Source organism: Cucurbita maxima, unplaced genomic scaffold, assembly GCF_002738345.1.
Source record: "Cucurbita maxima cultivar Rimu unplaced genomic scaffold, Cmax_1.0 Cma_Scf00356, whole genome shotgun sequence".
In the NCBI taxonomy this organism is placed as follows: Eukaryota; Viridiplantae; Streptophyta; class Magnoliopsida; order Cucurbitales; family Cucurbitaceae; genus Cucurbita; species Cucurbita maxima.
The window spans coordinates 20,190-30,457 of record NW_019272372.1 but is presented as its reverse complement, the minus strand read 5'-3'; the positions used below and the strand labels follow the sequence as shown (position 1 = coordinate 30,457).

General features: G+C 34.8%; 2 protein-coding genes across 2 annotated transcripts; both read right to left on the bottom strand.

Moving 5' to 3' along the window:
- Positions 1-61: 61 nt before the first annotated feature.
- Positions 62-1,928, bottom strand: LOC111474419. The gene is made up of 7 exons (XM_023119515.1): positions 1,852-1,928; positions 1,560-1,754; positions 1,244-1,467; positions 1,097-1,155; positions 692-916; positions 485-614; positions 62-400 (listed from the first exon to the last, which is right to left on the bottom strand). The coding sequence occupies exons 1-7, from the start codon at positions 1,862-1,864 to the stop codon at positions 62-64; spliced, it is 1,185 nt and encodes a 394-aa protein (XP_022975283.1). The 5' UTR covers positions 1,865-1,928.
- Positions 1,929-5,237: 3,309 nt separating this feature from the next.
- LOC111474418 (stAR-related lipid transfer protein 7, mitochondrial-like) lies at positions 5,238-9,031 on the bottom strand. Its single transcript, XM_023119514.1, has 6 exons — positions 8,490-9,031; positions 7,862-8,021; positions 7,136-7,312; positions 6,972-7,055; positions 6,194-6,275; positions 5,238-6,088 (listed from the first exon to the last, which is right to left on the bottom strand). The coding sequence occupies exons 1-6, from the start codon at positions 8,873-8,875 to the stop codon at positions 5,658-5,660; spliced, it is 1,320 nt and encodes a 439-aa protein (XP_022975282.1). The 5' UTR covers positions 8,876-9,031; the 3' UTR covers positions 5,238-5,657.
- Between the last annotated feature and the right edge of the window lie 1,237 nt (positions 9,032-10,268).

The window sequence follows — 10,268 nt, the reverse complement described above, 5'->3', positions numbered from 1 at the left end:
CATTAGAACCATAAATGGCTCAAGATGTCAATACCAAAGCGCCAAAATTTTGCTTCGATCCTTACCTTATTCCTCTAACAACAGCTAGATGAGCATCACAAACAACTCCAACCAACTCTATTCTATAAGCCATTCTATTTTGCATTTCTCCATGCTCCTTCCTCAATTCCTTCTCTTCTTCTTCACTCATAGCCTCCCAGTAATTCTCTGTCACTTTTCCATTCTCTACCTTGTACCCAACTCCCATTCGATATCGACGCTTGTGAATGTTTTGAGCCATTTCAATCGTCTGCATAACGTATGGCTCCCAAGACAGTGTGCCATCCAAGATCACATCCCGTCCCTCGTTTAATGCTGTGACCAGCAACGATGATGCAGCATCGGTAGATGGCTGGTGTACCTGTTACGATTCGTCGTAGTTAGCTGGTTTGTTCATTGAAACAATTCGAGATGTAATTTAATGTGTGGGTAGGAAGGCGCTCACCAATTCGGCAGTTTGAAGCATGTCGTCGTGATAGCCCATTGAGCTGATGGCTTGGTAGATAACATCAGTCTCTTTGAAGGCATCTGCCTCTACCATCACTCTATTTGTTTCTGCTTCCAACCAGAAGGGCCTGCATAATTAGCATCTGTTTATCAGCAAACTTCGATATAAAATTTCTAAACGAGCTTCTATATCAATAATACGCACTCTTTGCAAATGTCTTTGAGGACAGTACTCTTGCCAGCGCCCATGCCACCACCCATAAGAAGAAGCACAGGCCTCCTATCTTTTCGAGACGATGGCGGTATCGTGTGGGAGAATTTCGACTCACCCTTAGATGGAGCACAACCTATCTTCTTCATTTCCTCCACCAAAGTAGAGAATACCCTTGTCACTTTCAGATCCTTACACACCCTATCGAACCTCTCCTTCCTATCAAATGGCCAGAAACCAATATAGGAAAATAAATACTCAGATATCTTCACTTATTGAAGTTATCAAATGAATCTTAATTCTATTCTAGAAGATGCACCATGATTGAAGTTTCAAAGTTCAAACTCAGGAACCAAATTTGACTTCTCAAGCAAATTGACAGATCTAAAAGGAAAATACCTAGTCGCTGCCACCACAAGATCTTTCAGCTTCTTGCGCTCGGAGTCGACACTCAAAACCTATCATTAAATCCGCCATTAATTAAGGGATATACTGAAATTTTAACATCGTGTTCATCTTTTTTTGGGGGAGGATTGACGAATTTACCTGACTGATCATCAAGGGAGCTTGGCTCCAATGGAATGCGAAATAACTCGAGATGCATTGATCAAACTCATCCATTAACTTCAGATACAGGGATTCCGCCTCGGATTCACTCGCGAAATATGCATAAATTTCTTCCACGCATCCTTTCGTCTTCCTCAAATAATTGTTCGCTAGCTTGCAGAGTTGAGGATACTCATCTGCATCTGAAAGCCCTAACTGCCTCGCTGCAAAATGAAAACCTCAAAATGTTAGGGTTAAATATTCCATTTTACATGGAATTAGGTTTGTAGTCAGTAAAAGCTAAGGAGGACTTTACCAACATAATGCGAAAATCTCTCCAAGAAACCAACGCGGCCGGACTCCGTTATATGTAGAAGCGGAATCAACTTGTGATTGTTGATTACAGCCTTCGAAGTCCGCCGGAAATGGCTTTTCCCGATAGCGGCGATGCCTCCAACGAAGGAAGGGCTTAGATGGTGCGACGATGGAATGACCTTCCCGAAGCCGCCATCTGAGCACAGAGCAAGTAGCAGAAAAGTTAGTCTTCAATATTCAATGAATTTCAAAGATCAAAATCAAAGAAATGTTAGGAAAACAGCTTTGATTACCTTCATGCTTCATGATGAAATTTTTTATAAAAAAAAAACCAGAGAGATCGGAGGTAGAAGATGAGGATCTCTGATTGGTAGTCCTCGGCTTCGTTGGTGTTTGAAATTTGGAGGTTCATATATTTATAGGCTTAAGCTCCACTGATTTGAAAATATGTGGGTCAGACTTTNCTTTTTAAACCAAACGGTTCGGTTTTTTTTTTTTTTTTTTTTTTTTTTTTTTTAATGTTACAAAATCGTGTTGGTTTTCCATCATTTATTTACCAATATTTTATATTTCTCAAAATAAAAAACTGGAATTCTTCCTAATTTTCGAAAATAAAAATATTTTTAATTTTGAATTGTAATTGAAAATTTCAATTTTGTAAACTTGTTCGTAATTATTGGATATTTAATTTTTAGTTTTTGAACATTAGATTTAATTTCTTCCTGTTTTTTTTTACGATAATTGAATCTTTAAAATTTTTAGCTAAATTTTATAAACAAAAATTACTTTATATATATATATATATATATATATATTATTTACAAATTTAATTTTAAAAATTAAATAATTATCAAATAGAATCTAAAATTGAGACCTCTTTCATTTACGAATAATTTAATAATGAAAGAGATAAAAGAGAACAGATACGATCGAGTTCACAAACTTATCAAAAAGTGAATAAAGTTGATAAGTGCCCCACTTTTTCATTTCTTTATGTTAATGTCGAATATAGATAACCAATCTGTCACGTGCTTTATTTTAATAAAAATTAATGGATATACGAGAATCTATAAATCAATTTAGGCAGTTTTATTAATTTAAAATTTAAAATAATAGATAATCAATTTACGTGGTTGGTTAAATTTGGTTTAAAAAATGTTAGTTCAATGTTTATAAATAATGAATTTAATCGTTCATACATTAAAATTGTCACACGCGGGTAAATTTCATAAAAAAAAATTATATTTTGAAATCATAATTGATATAAATTTGATGTATATAAAAAAAAAAAAAAAAACGTGCATGAAATCCTTCCTAAAAAAGAAATAAAGAAATAAAGAAAAAAATTGAAANATAAGTGCCCCACTTTTTCATTTCTTTATGTTAATGTCGAATATAGATAACCAATCTGTCACGTGCTTTATTTTAATAAAAATTAATGGATATACGAGAATCTATAAATCAATTTAGGCAGTTTTATCAATTTAAAATTTAAAATAATAGATAATCAATTTATTAAATGTTAGTAGATTTTTATAAATAATGAATTTAATCGTTTATACGCGGGTAAATTTCATAAAAAAAAATTATATTTTGAAATCGTAATTGATATAAATTTGATGTATATAAAAAAAACGTGCATGAAATCCTTCCTAAAAAAGAAATAAAGAAATAAAGAAAAAAATTGAAAAAATAAAATAAAATAAATAAAGTTGAAAGGGGCAGGGAGCTACGTGTTTTAGTTTAGAAGGTTCATCCAATATGAACACGTTTAAAAATTCACTATTATTTTGGCATTGAACATCTCAAAATTGGACCTTTCTTTATGGATATTTCAATTCCTCATTCAACCCCTCAAAACCTTCTAGTTTCTACGACCTTTGCTTTTTGTTTTTTTATAATAAATTTTTAAATTATATAATATACACGTGAATTATTAATTTGAATCAATCACGTCGTTCTAAATTATGGGAAAAAAATTTTAGAACGCATTTGTAGCCAAATTATTTTTTTTGTTAGAGTTTATGAAACTATGAATATACTTTTTAAAATTAGTTTATTTGTCTATAAATAGTTTCATTAATTTATTATCTACTTAGTGGGTATGTTTTTTTTTTTAAATAAATTTTATAAACTAAAAAAGATTAATTTTTAAAGTTTTGTTTCGTAATTTATGAGGAAGTTGATAACATTTTATAACATTAATTTAGAGGGTAACTCTAAATGATTCTTATAAATTTTTTTAAATTTAAAAAAATTCTCGAATCAACTCAAAATTGTTAAAGAAATGTGTTGCATTGATCCATATAAGCATTAAACCAGGATGTGATGTGTTGACTTGGAATGTGTTTAACAACTCCAACATCTTCATCTTAATTAACAAGAAATTGAATTAAAAAGCATAACAAATATGCCCTAAATTTGATGCAAATTAAGGATCACATGTTAATATTACAAGGCAAGGTCTATGAATAATTGATACTAACGAGTCCAACTTTAACTTTATTTAATTGAATAATATGCTTGGCTGGATAAGCCAAGTATTACAATTTCTACCTTTTATTATTTGAGTAATTGATAGAATATATATATATATATATATATATATATATTATTAAATGAATTTGATACGTAAATACGAGGATTAGAGAAAAGCAACATTAAGATGGTTGAAATTGGTGAGTTTTGAAATATTTAGTGGGAAGATAATTAGATAAGATGTTTGCGCAACTACTCCGATCATCAGGCTTAACTTTAGAGAGTTGAGTAAACGAAAAAATGAGGACTTTTGTTGACCAATGTCTTTCAAGAAATATTGGGGATGNATAGAATATATATATATATATATATATATATATATATATTATTAAATGAATTTGATATGTAAATACGAGGATTAGAGAAAAGCAACATTAAGATGGTTGAAATTGGTGAGTTTTGAAATATTTAGTGGGAAGATAATTAGATAAGATGTTTGCGCAACTACTCCGATCATCAGGTCCGTCCAGGCTTAACTTTAGAGAGTTGAGTAAACGAAAAAATGAGGACTTTTGTTGACCAATGTCTTTCAAGAAATATTGGGGATGAAACGACAAATGAACNNCTCGTGCTAAGAAATTGACTTGCCCTTTCGTCCATAGACAGGAAAGGAGCGGGACAGCACATAAAAAAAAAAAAAACGAGAGCAACTGGGACCAAAAAGTGTACATCAGCTCTTGGAGCTGTAATGTAAAGCAATTTGGCATCCTATATTCGTTAGATATGCATTCATACATACATACAAAATGGCTGACCAACTCCTATCATAAGCGGTCGTTGACGTTATTGTTTCGGCTTCATTCTTCCTTAGAATGGTTTCAGATGTTCTTGCTAAAAGGAACGAAAAGATGTGGGAACCAAATTTGACAAATGGAAATAAGATGTTGAATGGAGTTGGGACCCCATTTTGGCACTAAATTCACAGCCCCATTTATTAGGTCTTTGGTTAAAGGGCCACAGCCGCCATGGAGAGTGGCAAGCAACCACCAATTAGGTCCATCTTTCTGTCTATCAAATGGACAATGTACCATTCCTTCGCCTATCATATTAAATTTTTGGGTCATTCCTAGTTGTCAAGGACCATGACTTGACCACTTCGTTGATGGCTAAAGGAGAAAGAAATGGCTCCAATTGGGTTGGGTTTCTCCAAAAGTCATCTACAAACAATCAAATAACCGAGTAGTCCTAGAGTTCAACAATCTTAGCTTTGGATATCAATACATTAACAAAGCCCCCCCATTAATTTACATATCCACAATCCTAATCAAGCTTAGAGCTAAACACAAGCATGATCTGATTAGCTGCAAAGGTTGATTCAAGTCACAACTGAGTTCCATTACACATGCCATACTCAAATCATTTCTGCAAAAGACTGACATATAAAAGGAGGGAGCTCAGGAATACCGGAAGTTTGTAGAGGTTGGTTCTATCACAGCCATTCAGAAAAATTCATCATATGCTGTTAATCGCTATATTGGTTGATGCGTCCGTCTACTATAAGAAACTTCTCGAGCTTCAAAATGCATTTAGATACAGATTCTGCGCCGAATTTGGACATCTCTCACCTTCGAGCCATTCTCTGTCCTGCCCCAAGTAACAAGGCTTTCCCAATTGCACCTGTTCGAAGTCCACAGACTACAGCCACTGCCCCACCAATGACTAACCATTTCCAATCTAAGCCAGAATCATTTTGGTGCTTTCTCCGCATTACCTGAGTTCGTACTTCACCTGATTCTGACTCTGAGGACTCCGAGCTTCTGTCAAAAGCAATCTTCGTGGTGATTCTGGCCATCAGTGCACTTCTGGACACAGAAATGTCTGATTTCCTAGCGTTTTGGTATGCTCTGAAACCAGAGTGCAGCTTTTTGACAGTTCCCCACATTCCGTGACGGACTCCCAACTTAGCCACATCCTTGGGGATTCCCATATCTTCATAATGCACTAGGATAACCTCAGTAGCAGACCACAATCCATCTCCTTTACGAGACTCCACTGTCATTTCCAAATTTATGAAGTTAGGATATTAATTAAAACGAATTTTCACGTGAAATCCTGCAGTTTTCTGAAAGAGGAACAATACATTATCTTAATCCTCACCTGCCCTGATGATCCAACTTGAAAAATAAAGATCAACACGCCTAGGTTTGTCACGTCTGGTTAAGCTTGGATACTGTACGCCCTGAAGAAATAGTTTCACGTTTCAACTTAATCACATCAAAATACGAGCAAAGGTCTTAATTAACAGGGAGCATGTAATAATATTTCAATTCTGCAAGTCAGCAAGGAATGCTTAGATATCAAGGAATGCTTAGTAATTCTATAATTTATTACAGATCATATAAATCCGTTGGTAATTCGTTTGACTGGACAAACAGCCAATCGTTATAGCGTTCGATAATCTACGAAGAGGCTGAACTTGAGCAATTAAAACTAGTTGCTAATTGCTATTAATTTTTTTTTATATGTTCTTCCCTCTGATAATACCATTTTCCATAGAAACTTGTTGCCATCCTAAGGAAATTTCGGACATCTGGCAGTCCAGGTATACAGCCATGTCAAACTGAATAACAGTGCATGATAGAACTTATCTAAAAAAATAACTAAAATAAGCCAGGGAGGGGGAGGATGGCTAGATCAAGTACAGACAACGTAGCTAACAACATAGAGTAGCAGGAGAAATTCCTTGAACACGGTGGAATATATACCTTTGTTACACAATAGAGTAGCAGGAGAAACTGAATAACAGTGCATGATAGAACTTATCTAAAAAAATAACAAAAATAAGCCGGGGAGGATGGCTAGATCAAGTTACAGACAACGTAGCTAGCAACATAGAGTAGCAGGAGAAATTCCTTGAACACGGTGGAATATATACCTTTGTTACACAATAGTAAGTTTTTGCAGCCTCCCATATTCTTCGACCCATGACATATTCTCTATCACTGCAGAAAAAGGGGAACTGCAAAACGGAAATACAATTGAGGCATTTAATGGTACCATACAACAAATACATTCAAGTATCTCCCATGTCTTACAAACCTTCTTAATCCAGTGCACAATCATGGTCCCTGTATGAGGGCATTCATCCAATATCTTGACATACGTAAGCATGGGATCCCATTTAGTCCGAAACTCATCGTCCCAAAAGAAATCTCTAACCATCTCTGGGGTTGCATCCTCAAAGACAGTTCTACTACGATAAACTGTTGGTCTGTTCTGGTGAGGAGAAAAAAAAAAAAAGATGTGGAAGCCTTATGTTACATCTAAAACAATAAAAATGCAAAATTAAAACAGTAAAAAACAACAATTTGAAACAGCTACGTATTCCCCATAGACAATGGTTCAATACCATATGTGGTACAAGCACACAAAAGGTAGAAAGAAACCACAGTGGAGTTCAAACATAACAGTGTGGTACCCTACAAATTTCAGAACCAAAATTTTTATTTTAAACAGGGCAGTTTAGGTTCTGATATTAGATCATAGCTTTGGAAAAACAGAACACAAAAGATTAAGTATAGAAAAATTGTGATGTCTTAATCATAGTAAAATCTTAATGAAAAATGTTTAAGTTCCTAACATGGGAAAATGATTTATGGAAAGGGGTTCAAAAGGAAATAAAAAAAAAAAGTGCAAAATCAAGAATTCTGAAAAATGGCAAAAGACAAATCCAAATTTGGCAGAAAAGAAAAGGAAAATGCAAGAGAGCTCTTCAAACTTATAATAGGAAACACAATATACCATCCACATAGCTGAATACCATACCTCAGGCTCAAGGCGCCAGGCTTCATATGCGAAATTTGGGGTCGACCTTTGCATCATACCTTGCCATTCTGCCTGTTCGTCCCTTCCTTCAAGCAGTTGCAATAGGTGATCTAAATCATTCTCTGTAACAATATCCTGCTCTTTTTCCACTTCATTATTGCTGAAGAAGTGGACAAGATAATTATCATCAGAAACAGTTTCATCTAATGGCATCCATAATATTATTACAACTTGTTCTTCATTTGCCTTTAGCGAGGGTATTAATTAATGATATTGTTCAATGAATCCCAAAGCCTTTATAGTTTAACAGTCAACCAGGATCGAGCAAAGAAAGAAGGAAGCGATTGACCCTCCCTTGGTTTCAAAATTGAAAGACTACACGTAAAAAGTTAGAATGTAAAAAAATTTCCAAGAAAAATTCTAACTCCGCCTCAACAACGCCGCAAGGATTTTTCCAAGAAAAACAACTGGCAAACCATTAATGTCAATAACAGGAGTCTAGACGAACGACGAAACCTCATAAATTCAACAAGCTCAAATACCGTCAGTTACACACAGAATTAAAAGATTGGCAAATAAGTGACTAACCACAAATATTGATACGCAACCAAATAAATTTCATACTCACACAATTACACCCCCGCTCCCTTCTGCCGAGTGCTTCAACGTAAAAGCCACCGGAGAATCCGAGTCCGCCGGCGCGGGCGGTGCTTTCCTCTTCCAATAAAAATTGGACCAAAGAGTCCGGCAGACCGAGAAGGCAGAGAGAGCCGTGAAGGCCAACCAAAGCCGCCGAGCTCCAAATCCGGGAGGAGCAGTCCACAATAATCTGAACTTGCTCCGAAAGCCGAGGAAAACCAATCCCGTCCACCGAGGACGCCACGACCAACCGATAACCAAGCCGATCAGAACAGCGAGCCAGATCGGAACTGCACATAGCAAAATGTCGACAAATGTTTCGGCAATCGAGGGCCTCTTCAGAAACTCAACAAGATCAAAAAAACTTTCCTCCATGATTCAATTCCTCTCGATGATTTCCAAAAGAATTGGAACGGAACTACCACATCCAAAAATGAAATCGAGCGCCTTGTCTCCTCTCTCAGTAATCGAATTCCACAAGGTTCTGCCCTCTGAGAGACAGATTCTCGAGAGAACTCGACACAGAGAAAGAAGAGAGAGAGAGAGAGAGAGAGAGAGAGAGAGAGAAGGGGGTCTCACGTCGGCATTTTGTTTGTCTGACGTGGCGGATTGAGAGCAGTTGATGGGTTTCGTTGTTTCACGGGAATTTTGGCGCGTGGACTAAACGATAACCTTCGATTGGACACTTTAGATATATTAATCGAAACCATTGATTGGGTATGGGAGCAGGTGTAGTCCATGTGCATGTGTCGCGCGTGGTGGGTTATGGGGTAGATTTTTAATTATTGGGCCAACTTGGGCCGCTTTGGGCCCAAGATAGACCTTTTTAAAATAATGCTAACATGTACCATTCCATGTATCTATCTAAATCTTTAGAAAATTTGATTTTATTTAAATTTAAATTTAAATGTAAATACCTTATTTTCTTCTCATTTATAGTTTAATATAATTGAAATCAATATTATTAAATGTTACCAAATTAAGTCGAACAAAATTAATTAATATTTGCATTTAATTAATCTCTGTCTTTTTACATAATTATTTATGAGTATGATGTCCACCGAGTGAGCTGAGACATAGAAATCTTTTTCATTTTTGTCCTTGCAAAATTCTTCATTTATTTTTATGGGTCGGAATGGAGATTCTTCTGAAAAATTCGAGGGGATCGAGTTCCTCACGGGTTTTTTTTTTTCATTATTTTAAAAACGAACTTTTCTAAGCTTTTTTAAATTTTCCATGTTGAATGAGAATGCTTTTTGTGAGAATTTTCAAATGGTCAAAGTCATGAAAAAAAAAAAAAGAAATCTATATTTATTTCAAATAATATTTTATTTATGGAAAATAGTTATTTTGATATTGGTATGAAAAAAAATTAATAAAAAAATTATTACAGCCATTTTCTCAAATTTATGTCAAATTTAAACCTTTTCTACTCCCTCTTTTTAGAAATTACCTTTTGTTATTTCTTCAACATTTTCTTTAAAACTTTTCTTTTAAACCTTTTTAAATTTGAAAATATTGCATTATATTTTACCCATATTTCTTTCGAACTCGACCCAACACTACTCTGAACTCTGAACCCCGGTTCAGGATTAAATCTTCGATGGTTCACAATATAAATAACCCAAAAGATCCGATAAGAAAATCACGAGAAATCTTAAAATAGAAGTTTTGCATTTCTTAAAAAGGTATCTGCTCGTAACTTCTACTAAATCTCTATCAAGAAGCTACACATACGACCCATAAAACTACTCCATAAATAAAAGTT

Bases quoted from the DNA above. Each gene is read 5' to 3' on its own strand.
- LOC111474419 (XM_023119515.1), bottom strand. The intron at 1,156-1,243 runs GTAAATTCGTCA...ATTTAATGATAG, and splicing joins CTCCCTTGATGATCAGTCAG to GTTTTGAGTGTCGACTCCGA. The intron at 917-1,096 runs GTATTTTCCTTT...GCCATTTGATAG, and splicing joins CTTGTGGTGGCAGCGACTAG to GAAGGAGAGGTTCGATAGGG.
- LOC111474418 (XM_023119514.1), bottom strand. From the start codon at position 8,875: ATGGAGGAAAGTTTTTTTGATCTTGTTGAGTTTCTGAAGAGGCCCTCG. The intron at 8,022-8,489 runs GTGAGTATGAAA...CCACTTCTTCAG, and splicing joins GGGAGCGGGGGTGTAATTGT to CAATAATGAAGTGGAAAAAG. The intron at 6,276-6,971 runs GTATATATTCCA...CTATTTCTTCAG, and splicing joins CTTACTATTGTGTAACAAAG to GGCGTACAGTATCCAAGCTT.